The sequence below is a fragment of the Mya arenaria genome, chromosome 5 (genome assembly GCF_026914265.1).
Source record: "Mya arenaria isolate MELC-2E11 chromosome 5, ASM2691426v1".
Lineage (NCBI taxonomy): Eukaryota > Metazoa > Mollusca > Bivalvia > Myida > Myidae > Mya > Mya arenaria.
The window spans coordinates 21,008,279-21,029,320 of NC_069126.1; the positions used below are offsets into that span (position 1 = coordinate 21,008,279).

The 21,042-nt window shown below is 35.3% G+C and overlaps 2 protein-coding genes across 4 annotated transcripts; one reads left to right on the plus strand and one right to left on the minus strand.

Annotated features, from left to right (window-relative positions):
- Positions 1–16: 16 nt before the first annotated feature.
- On the minus strand, positions 17–10,017 carry LOC128235306 (cingulin-like protein 1). 3 transcript variants are annotated; one of them, XR_008261182.1, is made up of 9 exons: positions 9,746–10,017; positions 7,365–7,510; positions 6,880–6,989; positions 6,344–6,431; positions 5,635–5,757; positions 5,160–5,354; positions 4,751–4,839; positions 2,244–2,378; positions 17–1,394 (listed from the first exon to the last, which is right to left on the minus strand). XR_008261182.1 is itself a non-coding variant. In XM_052950119.1 (8 exons), exons 2-8 carry the CDS (start codon positions 7,431–7,433, stop codon positions 2,318–2,320), a joined length of 735 nt encoding a protein of 244 aa, XP_052806079.1. In that variant the 5' UTR covers positions 7,434–7,510; positions 9,746–10,017; the 3' UTR covers positions 18–2,317. The 3 variants fall into 3 exon arrangements, 2 of the variants coding, with proteins under 2 accessions (XP_052806080.1, XP_052806079.1); XM_052950119.1 differs by having other exon boundaries at positions 18–2,378; XM_052950120.1 differs by lacking the exon at positions 5,635–5,757 and having other exon boundaries at positions 17–2,378.
- Positions 10,010–19,962, plus strand: LOC128235304 (ATP-dependent RNA helicase me31b-like). The gene is made up of 9 exons (XM_052950118.1): positions 10,010–10,086; positions 11,690–12,068; positions 13,568–13,628; positions 14,093–14,327; positions 14,960–15,103; positions 16,296–16,390; positions 17,428–17,550; positions 18,387–18,515; positions 19,771–19,962. The coding sequence occupies exons 2-9, from the start codon at positions 11,995–11,997 to the stop codon at positions 19,960–19,962; spliced, it is 1,053 nt and encodes a 350-aa protein (XP_052806078.1). The 5' UTR covers positions 10,010–10,086; positions 11,690–11,994.
- Positions 19,963–21,042: the final 1,080 nt, after the last annotated feature.

The following is a 21,042-nucleotide window of genomic DNA, read 5'->3' on the forward strand; positions in this document are numbered from 1 at the left end:
TGTACTCCTTTTTTACTAGTAGTACACAAACACAGAAAAAATCTAAATCACAAACCGACAAAAGACGTGACACTTCATATTTAGCACAAAATTATCCAGTCGAAATATGGTATAGTCATACTGTAGATTTTATTTGCGACAAAACCTGCGTGAGTGCACATACCTGTGCATATGAAAAAAAGCAATTACATGCAGTTTATAATATTTCAACACTATTTAGATGTATACTCACATGCGAAATAACTCTTTCATATAAATTAAAACAATAAAAACTTCATGTATCACAGACAGAAAAACAACAACTTTGAGATCTTCGGTAAATGAATAATTTGTAATAAACAACATATATAAGTTCATAAAACATGATTATTCATGAAGATAAAACAAAATATACTTGTATATTAATGTCGTATCAAAAAATCATCTGCTTAAAGTCAGATTTTGAAAAAACAAATCGTTTTTGAATTAAGAATTCCTAAAAGAAAATTACCATTGAGCCCGAAATCCTGGGCTGTGACATGTACAATAAATTAAAAATACATTTGGTACAAAATATAACACAATGTTTTATAGCTTTATATATATTTGTGACTCTAAATACGAATGCCTTTAAAACGAGGTGAACATTGTATAAAATATATTATCACAGTATGTTTCAGCAGTAAGTTTTTTACATCAGCAGTTGCATCTTATATATAATATAATATTTATATAATATAGCTTGTAAAAACAGGCAGCTGCAACACAATATCAAACTATTTAAAACTGTACTCAATAATATACAACTTGATCTAGTATCGGGGAGAAAGTTGAATACCATGGCAACAAAAATACTTCTGATAAAAATATACTAACATAAAATCACAACATGCTGTATCAAATCACTTCACTTGGTAGCTATAATTACTGTAATTATAATATAACTGTTTGAATTCTACAGCATTTTAGCATGATTTGTTGACTTAAGTGAATTTTGTGAGGTCAACATTATTTTAACAATGGAAAACATCTGTTCACTTCGTCTAAAGTTTGCCACTACTCAAATTAAAAAAAGACGAAAATTTAATCCTTATGAAGTTATATCAATTGCCAGAATTATGAAAGCCATCTTTATCTATCATGGCCTTCTCAATTAGTTGTTACATTGCTTTGTCAAAACATTTTTGCACTTTAACAAAAAAATGTAAGATAGTCAAGGGAAATATGCAAATATTGCATGTATTCAATGAAATATAATACAGCTCAGTTTTCTGCTCTTGCCAAATTGTTCAAGTTTGAAATCAATCCTGTAAGACATGTTCATGATTGTGGCTGGTGTGCATTACCCACAAGGAGCAGTCCTGTAAGACATGTTCATGATTGTGGCTGGTGTGCATTACCCACAAGGAGCAGTCCTGTAAGACATGTTCATGATTGTGGCTGGTGTGCATTACCCACAAGGAGCAGCCTGTCAAACATAAGTGCAAAGCAACCAAGGTTGATGGTTATCAGCCATGTATTTCATTTAGTACAAACATCTATTGTCTTGTTGAACACAGATGAACACTTGTTTAAATAACTGTTATATAATATCATATATTATGATTTATTGAAATCTGTACACTAAACATGGAGTGAAAATATAGAGGAACAATTCTCTACAGTGATTCACACTACAAGACCCCAACCCCTTACACCTAAACATTTATTTTTTATTTGTTTTGTATGCCTACATTATGATTTAAAATGAAATGTTGTATTCAATTTTAAGGCGCTGAAAATTATGCAAAACATAAAAGGCATCATGGTATTTGTGTTTTAGACCTGTGCATACTAGTCTTTAAACTGAATTTGAGTGCGGGCAAAAATTTCAAAACAGTGAAAATATCAAATTGTTATTGAACTGATTGAAACAATGAAATATAATTTTTATTTCATTGACAAATCTCTGTTAAAAATCTCTTATCAATCATAGCGCATAAAACCCCTCAAAAAAGCCTCTTTTATAATGGACTTCAGATTTACGAGAAATAGGGGACAGCATACAATGTTTGTGCAAAAAGTGTTAAAAGCCTTTAAAGGATACATCTAATTCTATCAAACGACAGATTTCCCAATGCTATGATAATTGAACATTTATATATTACAATTGTATAGTTGTGCAGTTCATTGGCATGTTTCTTCTTTTTACTAAGTAAATGACAATAAGGATTATACAACAATACAAGAGAGTATTTTTATCAAGTTTTACAATGTTAAGGTACCTAGTATAGTAGAAGAACAAATTTGTTTAATTTGAACAGCAGTGGATGGTATTACAGCAGGTGAGTGGCTGTGGTCAAGAGTGCCTTGCCCCCTCTTCAGGTACTCCCTGACCAGAACGGTGGAGGTACATACGCCTGTAATAGAGATGAATGGTTGTCATTATGATATGGTCACATACATGTATGTGTTCATTTCAATATGGTATCACACATATATGTGATCATGATGATATGGTCTTATTGTAATGAACATGTACATATATCAGACTATATGGTGCAAAACACATACATGTATGAGACCATATTGTGCAGAGTACATACATGTATCAGACTTATATGGTGCAGAGTACATACATGTATGAGACCATATGATGAAGAACACATACATGTATGAGACCATATGGTGCAGAACACATACATGTATGAGACCATATTGTGCAGAACACTTTCATGTAGGAGACCATATTGTGCAGAACACATACATGTAGGAGACCATATTGTGCAGAACACATACATGTAGGAGACCATATTGTGCAGAGCACATACATGTATGAGACCATATTGTGCAGAACACATACATGTATGAGACCATATTGTGCAGAACACATACATGTATGAGACCATATTGTGCAGAACACATACACGTATGAGACCATATTGTGCAGAACACATACATGTATGAGACCATATGTTGAAGAACACATGCATGTATGAGACCATATTGTGCAGAACACATACACGTATGAGATCATATTGTGCGGAACACATACATGTATGAGACAATAGTGTGTGGAACACATACACGTATGAGACAATAGTGTGCAAAACACATACATGTATGAGACCATATTATGCAGAACACATACATGCATGAAATCATGATAATATGGGCGCATACAGGTATGTTTTCATACAATGTGGGCTCATACATGTATGTGTTTATACAAGATGGGCTCATACATGTATGTGTTCATACAACATGGGCTCATACATGTATGTTTTCATACAATGTGGGCTTATACATGTATGTTTTCATACAATGTGGGCTTATACATGTATGTTTTCATACAATGTGGGCTCATACATGTATGTGTTCATACAATGTGGGCTCATACATGTATGTGTTCATACAACATGGGCTCATACATGTATGTTTTCATACAATGTGGGCTCATACATGTATGTTTTCATACAAGATTGGCTTATACATGTATGTGTTCATACAATATGGGCTCATACATGTATGTTTTCATACAATATGGGCTCATACATGTATGTTTTCATACAATGTGGGCTCATACATGTATGCATTTATACAATATGGACTCATACATGTATGCGTTTATACAATATGGGCTCATACATGTATGTGTTCATACAACATGGGCTCGTACATGTATGTTTTCATACAATGTGGGCTCATACATGTATGTGTTCATACAACATGGGCTCGGGCTCATACATGTATGTGTTCATACAATATGGGCTCATACATGTATGCGTTCATACAATGTGGGCTCATACATGTATGCGTTTATACAATATGGGCTCATACATGTATGTGTTCATACAATGTGGGCTCATACATGTATGCGTTCATACAATATGGGCTCATACATGTAGGTGTTCATACAATGTGGGCTCATACATGTATGTATTCATACAATATGGGCTCATACATGTATGTGTTCATACAATGTGGGCTCATACATGTATGTGTTCATACAATATGGGCTCATACATGTATGTGTTCATACAATATTGGCTCATACATGTATGTTTTCATACAATGTGGGCTCATACATGTATGTGTTCATACAATGTGGGCTCATACATGTATGTGTTCATACAATGTGGGCTCATACATGTATGTGTTCACTAAACTATTTTTTGAAAAGTAAATATTTCTGTAAATATTCCAATGAAATGAAAACAAGAGCTATCACAGGAGAGATGACACTCCACTCCGCACCAAAACATTCTGAGTGAACCCTGCTGACAGCATGCAGCAGAAGGCTGTGAAATTTTATCCAGATCCGGTTGTTGTTTTTGGAGTCAAAGTGGGCAAAAGTATCTCTGTGTACAAAATATTTATTGTAAAAAAGAGGAGGGCAATTACTCAGTGGAAAATACTCTAAGAAGAAACCTGAACAAAGTATGCACCACCTTTCTTGGTTACAAACACTCCTGGGAGGTTTTATCCAAATCTGACCTCACTTTTGAGGATAATCTTAGTGATTAAATAGTTTAATCACTACTTGTTAAAACTTCATTAACAATACGTTGTATACCCTGGAAACCAATACAATAAAGTTGTTTCTGATTTTTAATTTGTAAGAAAATCACAAAAAGCAACACATTGATTTCTTAACTTCCTCATTTCTGTTTTTAACTATTAAAGATAATATTACACTTAGATAATTTCAACATAGGACTAAAATCTTGATATAAGTCTTGCCTCACTGCTTATTTAACAGACAATGAACTACCTCGAAATCAATACTCACAACATTTGGTTTGTCTCCTCCAATTCTTTAATTTTCCTTTCTGTCTCTGCCATCCACTCAGCATATTTGTCTCCCCACTGCTGCTTCAGCTAGCAGTAACAAAATTTGAATGTGAATGTGCATGTGAAATGACAGATATAAATATGTATATGATAAGAACTTCATTGTGTTTGGTAATTGACCATGACATAAAAAGGCTACCATAATTTTCAAACACGTCTACATTTTTCAGATTTCATGAAAGAATCAGGTGGAACTCAATACTGACTTTGGAACCTTGCTTGTAAACGCAGTAATCTGCCTGACAACAGTGATCTCTCCAAACATACTGAGTAGCATGGGAATGGTTACATTTTAGGGCCTTCTCCCTGAACCATGACCACTTTCAGAATAAACATCCTAGCCTCACCTTGAGTTTATACTGCTCCTCCCTCTCACACCATTTGGCCTCCTTTACAGAGAGCTCCAGACAAAGGGAGTTAACTCTCTCCTTCAAATCATTACTCTCCAACATAAGTGCAGACTTGTCCCCCTCCAACTCAGCAATTTTGGTCCGCAACTTATAGAGCTCAGAATCATTGTTGTCCGCCTTCTTACCCTTTTCCTGAAAAACATTACTAAAAGCATGGGTGCAAGTTAATGTAATTTTGTTTATACATTTGTACCACCATCACCAATCCATTATGCATTCCACTTAAATCTTCAAACCCCCATATTTTTGTTTATAGTACATTTTTTGAATGGCGAGTGAATGTATGAGGGACCCTATGCTGCAACTTACTCTCGCTTGATTGAAATGATTGGCCACTGATAACTTGTTCACAGCTCATCAGCCTTACACTCAATAACAGCCATGGGAATGTTTGCCGTTAAACTTCTCGCACCTTTTCTAGTCTGTCCTTTAAATCCTTTCTCTCTGTCTCCATACGGGCGTACAGTTCGTCCAGTTGTTTCTGTAGGTCACGACGAGATTTCTCTGCAACTGCAAGCTGCTCTGCATGTTGTTTCTATATGTTAGGTAAAGGTTAGGTTAGGTTAGGTAAGGCATAGGAAAGATTAGGTAGATGTTAGGTTAGGTAAATGTTCAAAACCAAACATAGTGTAGTCAGGGAGGGAAAGAGTAATTCATAACTAATTTACCACAAATCCGATGTTGAGAGCGCCCATCATTTTTCTGGTTAAGATCACAACGGCCTTGACCTTTGATTTACTGGCTCCAAAATATTTTAGGGTGTGTACTGACCATGTTCAACATGCATACCAAGTTTGAAAATCATTCAAAACTTATTGATCCTCATCGAAAAAGTGAAGCCAATGGCATTGTAGACAAAGCCACCAAACAAATAACAGGCCTATACAAATGTCATGCTTCGCGGGCGACACAAAAATGGTCAACAAACATACCTTTATGAGAAGTTTCACAGAGATTATCTTCATTTGTGTAGCTTTAAGAGCTATGCCAATCTTTCATATGATATTTATACTGCAAACTACCCAGGAGACAGAACCTACAAACCAAACATAAGACACATGAGTCTGCTTTGGCAAGTTTTAGCATATATAAACATAATTATTTCATGGCACATTCCATACCTTCAACTCTTCCATTTCTCGGCTATTGGTCATCTTTTCCTTAAGCTTTTTCTCTAGTTCCTCAATTTTGGCATCATAGTGGGGATCCCTATATAATATACATGAAATCTGTAAACTTAGAAATATATTTATTTACAGGTTTTTGAGTTATGGCCAAAGATCAGAGTTTTCACATGCTGCCAATAATGCAAGATTATAAAAAAAAACCCAGAAAATATACTGCTCTCTGCTAATAACCATGCAAGTCAATCGTTTAAGAAAAGTATGTGTACAATGCAACTTGGCTTTAGAAGATGAGTTCATGATAAACAACACAAACAAGAACATTCATACACATGCATCTGTTACTCTTCTTCTTTTGATTTTCTTGAAACATAAATCCTTTATAATGGATTCACCACCACTATTCAATGCCCTTTAAATTAAAACCTTGAAACATTGCTCCAGCAGTAAGTGTTAGGATTAAAGGCAGAGAACCTAAGATTCTATACCACTGAGAAACCTGAATCATGAGAATATGAGTAACAATTCTGTACCTTTTAAATCCAACTTCAACAACTTCTCTCTCTCGTTTAGTAATGGTTGTATTCTTGGCTTTCCGTAGTCCATCCAGTCTACTTCTCAATGTTGATACCTCATGTTCTAACTGAAAACATGCACAATGCTTGTCAAGGCCTTCTTTTGTGGTTACTTTTTATTTAACAATTTAGTAAAATCACTGCAACACAACATTCCGCTAACAAAGAAAATGTTATAGAAAAGACAGTTTTAATTTATGATAAATAATCATCTTGTTAAATAAATAGTCAACGTCTAAAAGTCAATGAAATAACAAATCAAAGAAATAACACGGCCAATGGCAAATAAAAATAATAAAAAAGTTATTGATAACTTGTGCTGTATATGCATAAACATTATAATAAGAAATAAAGCTGTGTCATGTCTTGGTTATCACAAGTATCATTTAAGGTTTGTGCTTATATATTATGTTTTATAAATTATAACTGCATTTGTTACATACCTCTTTAATTTTGAACCTCAAACTTTCAATGAGTTCATGATCACCAGCTGACTGCTTTGACTTGCTCATTCTGTATTAAGAATCTCCGAAACTTCTAAATCAGGCTGACATGGAACATCAAATTGGTGCAGCTAAGACTTCATTTGCTGCAAAAGTAAGAAAATATGCTTTTTAAACCTCTAACAAATATGCTGTTAATGCTTCAAGAATATTAAAGAACACTCTAGCAAAACCAACCAGCACATCTACTTAATGTTTTAGCTATGCTCCTGGAGGTGTAATGCTTTTATTATTGTGTAAGATTTCAATAGCCAATTTAAAAGACATGAGTTTACATGTTGATGAGAATCAGCTGCCTCATTGGTTAGCTCAGTCAGTACAGATTAGAGCTTGTTACAATTCTTTGGGTTAACTAGCTGGACTGTTGAAGCCTACAGTCACTTTTAGGCATATCGTTGTGTGTTGGAACACATCAGGCAGCCAAAAGACCATGGCACCTGGTGGGAAATTATATAAAAGAGCAAAACACAGAACCTTTACTCATACAGGTTGTGAAAGGTGTGTAAGCATTCTGGCAGCACTCACCTTGTAAGTGAGGGGTCTGGGTTTGAGCCCCAGTCTAGCTACTCATTTTTCTAACCCTGTGACAACAAGGGACCATAGCAGCTCTGTTTGGCACTGCTTAGCAGTATGACATGCTCTTTATGTTAATTATGTGTATCCCTTAGTATTGGTGTTCGTCACATTCGAGAACGAATTTCCAATTTGCTTGAAAGTATGTCACGGTACTGATACCTATACAGGCTGTGAGAAGGTGTGTATGCTGTCTGAGTAGAGCACTCGCCCTTAAGCGAGGGTTCTGGGTTTCGAGCCAGGGTCTGACTGCACATTTTTCTCACTCTGTGACTATCTTTCTTCCATTAATGTCAAACCCCTACTGGGGACCTAGACACTTGCACATAAAGCTTCAAGAATGTTAGTATAAAAGGTTGTGAAAGAAATAAAACTTTTAAAAGCAAAGTAAAAAATGGGAGGTCCAGATTAGGTTTAAAAGTAAAAAGAAGTTTGGTAGCTCCCTGTAGCGAGTCATGTTCAATTTGACAGACAGCCTGATCGAACTGCTCCAGGGTAGGGCAGGCCACTAAGTTGGGTGGGAGGTTGTGTCAGTGGAAGACAGTTCTTGGGAAGAAGGAGAATTTGTAGTAGTCAGTGGTGGCAGATACATATATCTGTAAGAGGAGCTGTGATAATGTGGAGATGGTCTTGTCAGTGAGATAAGGTAGCCAGAGATGGGGTTGGCTATTAGGTTATGTTTTATTTTGTACATAAGACGGAGCCTGTTATCCATTCTTCTATGATCAAGCCCTCGCCACAGTAGAGACTGCATCATGTCTGTGACATTTGATGTTTGTCCATAGTCATGTTTGGCCCATCCGGACAGATTCAAGTTGGTATATGCGGGTATCAGTGAAAGGACACCAAACTGTGGAGCAATATTCAAGCTGAGGGTGGTCAAGAACTTTGTAGGCAGAAGATATCAGTGGTTCAGAGTGTACCTTAATAATTCTCCTCAGAATGCCCAATGTGCTGTTTGCCTTCTTAGAGATGCCATTTGTGTGTGTGTGTGTGTGTGTCCCACAATCAATCTGAGGACAGGTCAACATCAAGATATTTTGCTGATTATTACAGATTCTAGTTAGCAATGGTGAAGAGTGTACTGTGTTGATTTTTGGTTTGTGGCCCTTGTTATCTGAATTATTTGGCATTTAAATGGGTTAAATTCAATGTCCCATTATGGCTGCAATGTTCCAGTATATCAAGATCTTACTGGAGAATTTCTGATTGGGCGGATGTTGAGAAAATTAATTGATGGCAGTATTGACAGCAAATACAAATGTAGTCTGACTTTGGATTGAACATTCTGAGGAAGGTCATGAATGTAGATTAGAAAGAGTAGTGGTCCCAGTACAGATCCCTGGGGGACTCCAGATGAGACAGCTATGGGTTCTGATGAGGACCCATTAACAACAACAGTCTGACGTAGGTTATCAAGAAACCCTTTAATCATATAAGCTGCACTTAACATACAAATGTAAAGCCTACATGTATGTACAGTCACAAAATGACAAATGGCCTTTGATCACATCATGCAGCTCACACTAAAACAATTTCACACACACACACACATTCACATTTTATTTATTTGTTAACATTTGTTATTACTGATGTACATAACAAAATGACAATGTCTTTATACTGTAATAATAAAGTTTGTTGATTTTTAGATGACTTGATTTTTTCTGTATTTTGTCTTTTTGAGAATTTGTATATTTATCTTTATTATAAGATAAGAATAAACTCTGTTTATGGAAACATTGTACCTTTTACGCTTTGAAAGCTGCCATCACGGTTATATAACTTTTGTTGTTATCTTAAATAGAACGAATTATTCCTCATAGATCAAAAACGGTTTGTTTACATTAGTGCTGGGTGACGTTTAGCCGCCGATTCGAATATTTCAAATTTAATCCTTAAACTTTAAATTGAAGCATGTTCAACCTCTATTATGTTATTTCAGCGTAATTTAAATTCTGAAATATATATTTAATGGTATTCTTTTAATATTTCACGTTAAAAAATTGAATTTTCTTTTTGTTTTGATCTCGAAGCGCCCCCATTCGTTGACGAGATATCCAATCTCTCACAGCTTCGGCCGAAATTGGTAGGTGTAAATCCACTGGCATCGTCGTAATTAAGCAGATTTTATATACTTTATGCATATTTCTTATTTGAGTAGAGTGTATTTGTTTGAGATTCCTAAGGATATCCCCCAAAAAACCTTAAACAGGATCTTTTAGACTGTCAAAATATTGGTACATTTTTAGTAAAAATGTTAAAAGTTAACGCCTGATTTATTGCTAAAAACGTCAGTTAATAGTAGCAGTTAATAATATCATCCAGTGGTGAGTAAATAAAAGTGCTAGCTTAAAACGTAGATCGAGTTGTTTTTATCTTAAATCAGTTGTGGTTCATAAACAAGAGCTATTACCAAGGATTGTTTTTACCCCATCCACCGGTGTCATGGTACAATAGTACTAAACAATATCGAAACAACTACAAGAGAGTTGCATAGACAGATGCAGCAAGATAATCTTGGAAGAAGAATTTATCTATTGCATTTTACTGTATTTAGAATTTTGCTTCATTTGGAAGCACTCATTGACAACATCTTGTTTTACAGTATCTTTTAAATTAAACTCAGTACCATAAGAACCATTGTTTTCGACAATTGTTCATCCTTTTGGTATATTAAAACAATTGAATTCAGTGTGTTAAATCTTATTTGGGAGTAATAGTGCATCTTTAAATGAAATGTTAGAAGCATGCTGGCATCATGCATCAGTCAATTTATGACCATGCCCCCTAGGTTCGGGAAATAGTTGTGACTGACTTTCGGTCCAGCCAATCCTGTGTAAAATCTGAGACAAACTGCTGGTAAAATCCCCGTCACATTCCCCCGCACCCTGGGGACATCCTAGGTAAGGTCCATTTCCTGTAATTTTTGATTGAAATACAAATACAAACCTCTGCATCCGCTCAGCACTGCGGGGCCACATGGAAGGTGAAAACACTTTCCATTTCCCCCACATCCCCGGTATCCCCAATAGAATTGGGGGGGGGGGGGTCTGTAATTGACTGGTGTATTACTCTGTAGTTAAGTGAAATATCTGGGCTCTTTCTCTTCAGGTTTTATGTCCATTTGGATAAATTGGGAACATGTGTAGATTTTCAAAGTATAGGGCTTCGTGCATTTATTCAAAGACAGTTGTTTTGAATATTTCACTGCTGATGCTTGATCAGTTGCTATTAATAAAAACAATGTTGGTTATTTTCTAAGACATGCGATTTTGTCGTCCACACATTGTAAACATGCACATCGAAACCAATTAAAAATACAATATTTATACAAATAATGCCTCCCATAATATTTCAAATGAAGGTTATATTTAATAATTTAGTTAGATCCTTTGCATTTTTCTTACTAGTGCCTTGTAAACAAATATGGAGCCTGGGACTTTACAGTTTTTAGTTTGTAGTGCCTTGCTTAGCCCTTCTCACCAATGGTATAGGCCTGACACATGACTTTTCTTATTCTGGTGACTTGCAAAACCACAATTATTTTTTTTGACTGAATACCAAATGACATTACCTACATATTGTTGTTTCATGCTGCTTATCAGTCAGCTTTAAGGGTGCAATCACCGTAAGCCATTTTTTTCTTGATACAGAATCAAAGATGTCAAGTGTCGTTTTTTCTATTTCAGGATATTTGTGCGTTTTTCTTATTGCTAAGATTTTTGTCATAGAAAATCTGAATGCATTTACCGGTACTGCATTTCTTGTGCTAAGACATTTGAACTGTGTGTGGCGTGACTCTGGTGCTTGTGTTATAAGACTATGATTTCGAAGTGAAAACTACTGTGATAACAACTTTATAGAAAAATAACACTAAAACAGTGCAGTACAACTCTGTGGGTTAGCAGGTGCTAACTAACGGGACTGTTGAAACCGACAGTCACTTAAAGGCATTTTATTGCGTGCTGTAGCTGCATAAGGCAGCCAAACGACCATGGCAGCCGCCACCAAGATGGAGAACCCTATCAACCATTCTAGTCCAGCAACTGGCGATATGAAGGCAGAAAAGTAAGACCATTAAAATAATTGTTTATTAATGTATCGGTTTTGAATTTATGGAAAAGTGGGCAAGCCTTTTTACCAATTTCCGCATTTGCCCTGGGATCAGGTAAATCAAGAGGCCCCATAAACATGTGTAATTATACAGGGTTGTCAATAAGAACCGGCCGCCGGCTGAAATGGATGGTTGAAATGTAGTTTGGGCCGGTTCAAATTTGGAAGAAATTTTTTTTTGATTGCGAGTCTTTTTGGTAATAAATGTTCCTTACCGCTAAAAACGGTCCTTTATGCCTATAACATCTCTTTTCGATATTTAGAGCATCGCCTTGACTGGTTTAAATTTTTCCGATAATCTGAATCATGATTCGGGGTATTTGTAGACGCAGCATTCGGAACTCCTCGGCCATTTCAATAGAAAACAACCTCGGATGTATGCCGGTACATCTGTTGAAGTAGTTCGTAAATTTTTGAATAATATCATTAATTAAATGTAGTGTTTTAGAGTTGTATTTATTGATCTAAGTTTAAATTGATTGCCAGTGAAGTGTTTTATTGCAAACATAATTGCGATTCCCAAGAGTTCAGAAAGAAAGTTTAACTGCTAAATGAAATTACTACGCGATCTACTTGCAGCGGACTTAAACGTATCTATTTTTGAGTATGTTAACCGTCCAAATTGATCCGAGGTTTTTTTTCGATAAAAATGGCCAAGGAGCTCCGAATGTAGACACAGTGGACGATATTTTGTTTATCCAACATTGCCGACATTTTGACACGATTCTGAACCATGACCTGTGACGCGTGATCAATCAAATATAGTTGTATTATTGGTAGTTAATTATAACTTGCAACATTGTGGAAATTTCCACGAGGAACACGAGACAGGAATGCCCACAAACCTGTGCAGTCAACATTATACGCATCTTTGATACCAATGACCTTATTGCGCGATTTCCAAAATTCTTAAAATAGTAACATAGCGTTTTTTTTTAGAGCTTTGTATTTATCGATGTTTATACTTCATGGAAATGAATTTATAGCAAATAAACAAGCAACAGATATGAAAATAAATGACCCTACATTACGAGTACATAAAATTACGTATCTATGAAGCTATCGATAAAGCGTGGATCTCCGTATCTATGAAGCTATAGATAGATAAGTAAAATTGCGTATCTATGAAATAAAGGGTTAAATATTCACCAAATGCCCCAGAATGCAGGAAATGAAGCGCTGAATTTCAAAATTTTCAGGGGGATGGGGGGCATGCCCACGGATCCCCCTAGCTGGCCGCCTACTTTTCTGTTTCAGTCGGTTTAACAAAAACTTATTGACAACCCTGAGTAATATACATGTATGTTTCACATATAGTACATATATTACAACAATGTAGATTTTAATGTTGTTTTAAACTAGCATCTAAATGAGAGAAGTCTAAGAGGAATATGTATGTGCTTTCAACATATTGTGCAACTTGTACAAACAATTGTTTTAATGTTATTATTCAGTGACCAGGGTTGGAAAGCGAAATTAAAAATGCCACCAAAGGATCAAAGATTCAAAACATCCGTATGTACTATTGATATTTTGTTAACTTTTATAAGAATTGATTGAAGACATCTTTTTACTTCTCGAGGTATTTATATTAAATTATCAGAAGCCCCCAAAAACGAATTTGATATATATATATATATATATATATATATATATATATATATATATATATATATATATATATATTTAGACAGACTTGTTACAATATCTTGAGCCAAGATATATAGTCAGAATTCAGGCATTTAAAAGTTTTATTTTGATTGCTGTTGATATATATATATATATGCAAATTATTGTCAGTATGCAAAGATAGAAAGTTCAAATTATTACTGATCAGACTTGCTTGCAGTCTGAGTAAATGTCACAAACATGAGGCTGGTTCAATCACTCTGGGGCTTTCGGATATAACTGCAGGACTAGGCCCTCCCTGTTAGCCCAAATTCTTACATTCTGCTTACAAATTATCACAATTATTACAGGATGTAACAAACACTAAAGGCAACGAGTTCGAAGATTTTTGCCTGAAACGCGACCTGCTTATGGGCATTTTTGAGAAGGGCTGGGAATCACCTTCCCCAATCCAAGAGGCTAGCATCCCGATAGCACTGACGGGCCGTGATATTCTTGCACGCGCAAAGAATGGCACAGGCAAGACAGGAGCGTATGCCATTCCAATCTTGGAGAGGGTGGATAATACAAGAGATGAGGTGCAAGGTATGAAACTGGCTTCTATTGCCTTGATTTCTGTGAAACAGGTGCTCAGTAGTTAAGTTTAGTGCACTGACTTCTGATGTGATTTATTTGTTGAACCTACTTGTACAGTTCACTTGGTTTATATTATTTGGAGGTTTGTTTGAATACCAGTTTAAATGGAGATATCATGCATTCTAAAGCTGCATGATCAAATTGACTGTTCCACATATGCTCTCAGAATACCATCGCTGTTCTATGCAGTATTTTTTTTTGCAACAATTTTGGTAATGGGGCGGGATAAAAAAAATCTGGTTGTGAAAATGGGTCATTTTGCCTAAAATAAGGAATCTCAATATTGCTTACTAGTGATGCCATGCTCGATGCTTAGGGGAAACACTATTTAAAAACATGCAGAAAACCTCAAAAAATGTATTTAAGCATACACCATTTTCCATTTTCATCTTTTTTTATTTTATCTGTTTTAACATAAAATTTGAATACTTATTCACAATTGTGATAAAGTATGTTTTAGCATTGGGAATCGGGTCGAATTTCAGCCTGAAATTGGTCAGACAACTGCTTTGTAATCCAGTACTTGTTATTTTCACTCTAAACATGAACACTATCTAAATAGATATTATTTAATGTTTCAGCCATGTGTGTAGTCCCGACACGAGAGTTAGCATTGCAGACTAGTCAGATCCTGATCGAGCTGTCCAAACACATCGGGGCCAAGGTGATGGTCACCACAGGAGGAACCAATCTTAAAGATGACATTATGAGGCTTTATGAACCAGGTAACCAGCTAATCAGTATCTATGGCATAGAAAAAATATATGTGTTTTAGCATCCCGATTCTACCTAGCAAATGCTCTTAGAGAATTTTTCTAGTGGAAACCCTGCTCTAGATCTATGATTGAGGTTCAATCTACATGGACTGTAATATTTTGTATGTTCAAGGGCTCATCCTTGAAGACGAATTTGGCGATTTCCTTGCTCTGTGCTTTTTGACTTTGCTGTTTAATTACATAAAAGAGAAGTCAACCAGGCTTACTTTTTCCATAACCATAAATTGATTGAAGTGACTTTCCCTAACAATTGATCCTAGGTTGAGCCCTGTGTTCATTTTGTCTACGCGTGGAAGACTGTGGGACTATATAGGGGACTACTGTTCTGTTAGCAGGGTGGGGTTCATGAAGTATACAGCGTTAATACTGATCATTTATAACTTAGAAAAGTCCACTGTTAAATTAATTGATCTGTAACCTGAACTTTAAACACATGGTCATGTGCAAGATTGACAATGCATAAACACAGGGCTTCTAAAAGTTTGAAAATTCAATCAGTCTGGGCCGTCGACCTTGAAAATTCCGAATATTAAGCCATTTTCTTATTGTTATCGGTCCTAGAAGGTCAAAATTGGTCCAGACTGGCAAAGTGTCAGTTTTAGGAAGCCCTGCATATACATGTTACAGTTAAAATTACAAACCAGCCATTATCCTCTAGCTAGTAACAAGGGGTTCTGAAGTTCTGAAATTAGGATGAGGTTTTAATCTTGTACAGCTTCTTTTTTTTTTTTTACTTTCGATTTTTTTTTTTTTTTCAGAAGATTGTGAAAAATATAATATATTTTGCTTTTGGAAGGGGTCCAATAGTCCGATCCGTGGGTACTATAGAAAAAGCTCTGAGCTGTAAAGATTGTTATTTGCAAGGACAAATGCATGATAAACAGTAGGAAGCACCATGAAATTAATTATTTTGGAAACAACTTCAGCTGGTGTTTAAACCCCTTTACCCTGCTTTGGTTATGAATACTTGTACTCAATAATAAAGACGCCTGGCTTATATCAGGATTGGCCATTATCAGTTGTTAGGACCCCTGATATTGTTGGAGCTTTGACTCAAAATCAGTTTTGAAAACAAGGAGTATTTGGATTTCAAAACACTTGTTAGCAGATGTAATGAATGTTAATGCGTTCTTCTCTTCAGTACATGTTGTAGTAGCCACGCCCGGGAGAATCCTGGATTTAATGAATAAAAACCTGGTGAAAATCAGCAAGTGTGGGATCCTGGTTTTAGATGAGGTGAGCTTACATTTTGTATTAGCCCCCTTTCAGTGTCACCCATGGTGCTATAGGTTTACCTTCCGTCTGTCTGTTTGTGAAATCTGGATGCTGCTATAATTCAAGAAGTATGCCTGCTAGATTAATGAAACTTTGTTTTTGTATTGAGGGCCAACTGGGAAATAAGGTACATTTAATGTGTTTGTTGGACAAGATGTGGTTGCTATGGGAATGAATATATCAGAAAAGCTTCATTCATGGAAGTGTGTGGGTAGAGGGCCATTAAGGTATTATGCGTCATTTTCATTTTGTGTCGGACCACTATTAGGCAACTTAAGCAACAAAATGAGTGAAAATATGACTTTTGACTGGAACTTAGCTTAACGTTAAAAGTTTCAACAGCTTCATTCATTAAACTTGGTATGTAGAAAGAGGCCATTTGGAGATTATGTATGCCTTTTTTTGTCAGACAAAACATAAGATTTCTATGAGAACAGAAATGATGGGAATGTCCTTCCATCCATCTGGAAAAGAATGGATCTAGGTGTATGAAACTTGGTGTACAAGTGGTTTGTGGCCAATAGGAAGAGTTTATAGAAACCTTTCATGGGATTGGGTTTGTGGCCCCTAGGGTCAATGTCAATGTCACTGTTAGTAAGAATAGAAAAAAAACAGTTGAAACAGAATCTTAACAAAGAAGGCTGTAGTGCATCTGTCAATCATTGGAAACCTGGTTTTGTCACATTGCTGCATTTCTTTTTTACTTTTTAATTTGACATTTTTATTGAACTTTCGACAGACAAATATTACATTGTTTTTGAATTCATTTTCTAAGACAATGCGTTGTATAGTCGAGTGGCTGTCCTTCCGACAGTTCTTGTTATATCTTATGACTGTAAAGCTTATTGCTTCAATGTAGGAATCAAAAATATTTATAGAACTGGGATATTGATAAAAATATTAAATGGATGTATTATTAATCATTTATGAAAACAAATTGGCATGCTTTTAAAAGATATAATTTCTGTTTTAAAAGATACATTCTTCTTTTAACACAGGCTGACAAGTTATTATCCCAGGATTTCAAGGGAATGTTGGACAACATCATCAGTCACTTACCCAACGACCGACAGATCCTTCTCTACTCAGCCACATTTCCTCTCTCCGTCGAACAATTCATGGTTTGTTAAAGTTTCTAATGTTAGGGGAAATCATTCTTTGTATACAGTTGGTTTTCATGCATGGAGGCTGCTATATCCACTGATGGAGGTGGATTGCTGTTTTATAAGTGGATGTCTCAGTCATGGAGGCAGATGTGGATGTCTCAGTCATGGAGGCAGATGTGGATGTCCGAGTCATAGAGGTGGTCTAATGTTTTATGACGTCTCAATCATGGAGGCAGATGTGGATGTCCGAGTCATAGAGGTGGTCTAATGTTTTATGACGTCTCAATCATGGAGGCAGTCGGCTGTGTTTTGTAAGTGGATGTCTCAGTTATGGAGTCTGAACTGTTTTGTAAGTGGATGTCTCAGTTATGGAGTCTGAACTGTTTTGTAAGTGGATGTCATGAAGGCAAAAATAACTGTTATATTGATATTACTGATATCGTCCAGCTTTCTACTGTAAAACAGTGGTTAAGTGTTTGGTCAAAGTTATCCAAGCTTTTGACTGATTGGTCAATATTTATCAACCAATAAAATGGTTATAATGTATTAACTTGTCTTGTTTAGATTTTTCATGGAAATTTCCTTGAAAAATCAAGGTACACATGGTTTAACAACACTGAATGTGATAATAATTAACATTATACATGCTCAAACCATAGTTTATGATACACAAAATTGAAATGTACCGTAGGCATAATACTGGAGTAGATATATCCTCACAACGAATTTGTTGTAAATAAGTCTCATCACCTGACTTCTTTTGAAAACCCCAATAAAACAAACCTTTCTACTTCATTAATGATTTTGTCCATGTTCAAGTTTCAAATATTTACTTATTTTTACCTCGATAGAAGAAGTACCTGCACAGTCCATACGAGATAAACTTGATGGACGAGTTGACGTTGAAGGGAGTCACACAGTACTACGCCTTTGTCCAAGAGAAACAGAAAGTCCACTGCTTGAACACCCTCTTCTCTAAGGTAAGTACTGTTGCATACTGGTTAAGTTATATTTGCTGCTTGCCCACACTGCAGCTGGTGATAAAATGGACAGCACAATCCACAAAACTAAATGGGTAAAACTAGTGATGAAACGATTATTGAGTACAATCGATTAATCATTGCTGACAATGCTATGTCGGCGACAATCGATAGTGCTTGTCCAAAATCAATGTTGCCAATGTTACTTCCGGTAACTACCGTACATTTTTTGTTGATTTGTGGTAAAAGTCGACACAAATGCGGTGAATGTATACACTTTTGCTTAAAAACACACTCTCCCAAAATTACAATCTGTTTTTAATTTTTGATATAATTATTTCATAAAACCTTCTTCAATAACCCGTTTCTTAGGATAGTGTGGTGGGTCTGGTCTTACCTGCAAATACCGGAAATCCCGGCTCGATGCATTCTGTTTTTGAACCTTTTTTTTGTATCATCTGTATTGAACTAATTTTCATTTACATTTTTGTTCAAGTATTCAAGTTTTATGAAATTATGATATTCTAATGAAATATTCAATATAACAGGTTATTGAATGTTAAGCTTAGGTTCACAAATATTTAATATGCTTTTACATGGATAAAATGCTTAGATAATTTACTTGATGCGGTGTGCATTATTTTGCAATTGATGTGCAATTATTAAGTATGTGTTGTGTTTTTATGTTTTCTTCATGAAGTTATTAAAGACCGAAAAAGGTTATGGAAATTGACTAACTGTTGCAAAAAGCATGACTAATGTATCACACATACTGATTCCAGGTTTACCAAATTAAATGATCATGATGATACTATGTATAAAGAATATATTCCTTATTGATTTTATGAACTTTCGATTATTGTCCGATAGTAAATGGAAATGCTTGGCCTGATTCGAATCGATTATTGGTAGCAAATGTAGTCTGATTTTCAAACACTAGGTAAAACGGTATAAGAAGGTACGGTGTTTTAACCATTATTTTCCGATATAAAGGGCTGTCTTGAACCAGAAGCTGTTAGAAATTTTACAAGACTTCATAAGCATTTGAGAATGATTATAGACTTCAGTTCAAAATAATTGCACCAAACAAGCGTATATATATATATAAAAAACCAACCAAAAAACAACAACATATTAGCCATTAATAGCATAACATCCCCGGGAGATTGAATCTCCTTTCAACTTCATGACTACATAGCAAATACAATGCTAGTACTCCTATAATTAAAGGTATTATCAACTGTTCATATTTCAGCTCCAAATCAACCAGTCTATCATATTCTGCAACTCAACCCAACGTGTGGAACTGCTGGCCAAGAAGATTACGGAGCTGGGCTACTCATGTTTTTACATTCATGCCCGAATGAACCAGCAGCACAGAAATCGGGTGTTTCATGACTTCAGGCAGGGACTCTGCAGAAATCTTGTCTGCTCAGGTCTGTATTAAAGACTGTTAACTTGTTATACTAGGGCATACTAACATAACTTAAAACTTAAAGATGGATACTAATAGTGCATTAACTTTGATTCCCTGGGCAGGTTTTCATAAAAACATCTTCAAGTCATTTCCTTACTTAATTTATTTTCCTATGTTAAGTATCCCACAGTTCACATATTATAACAAAATAAGGAATCATTAATACTATATTTTCATTGATTTTATACAAACTTTTATGTTAAAAACACTTGCCTTTAAAATTGACACTGAAAATTTTAGGATATAGACTGAAGTTAAGAACTGACTTGAAGAGTTAAATGAATACCAACCCTGAATCAGTTTTTAACAACTCAAAGGTAAACCTCATCTTATTGAGTACCCAGATGCATTTTGCAAGCATTCAAACCAGACATGCTTAGAATTTCTTCTTACTTGGAGATGGTATTCCTTTCTTGAAAATCCTTGCCGAGAGCCGGTATGGAAAACCACAGAGACCACAGTTTTACCAGCACTGGTTCTTGTCCTTGAAAATTCCTCTGTGGCTACAGCAACCAGGCTGGCTATTAAAATAAACAATAAATTAGGGTTTTTAAAACATTTATACTGTATTAAGGTTGTGTTTTTTAATGCATTAAGGGAAAAGGCTCTATTCTTTATGAAAGCTGCTCACTTTTTATTTATTTTTCCTTGAGAAATGTCAAGTTTTTCAATGAATAAATTGAATAAATGAATGAATTAATGAATATATATGAATGATTGATAGAATGAATTAATGAAAGGTGGCATTATTTCTTTAAAATTGGGATCTCATTGTGTTGCTGTGATTGTTAAAGTATATGTTTTCTTGTCCATAAGCTGAAAATCATATGCTCACTAAATAAAACATCATTCTGCATCCTATGTGCAGTAAGTTTTGTTTAATTGCTTATAGAATTTGCAATTATTGTAATGTTTGCTTAAAAGAGCAAACAAAATGTGTGAATAGATGCATAATACAGACCAAAGACTGATACAAGTCAGCAGTTTCATTAGAAAATAATATTATTATTAAAGCCACACCAGAAATGATTGACAACATGAAAGAAATTC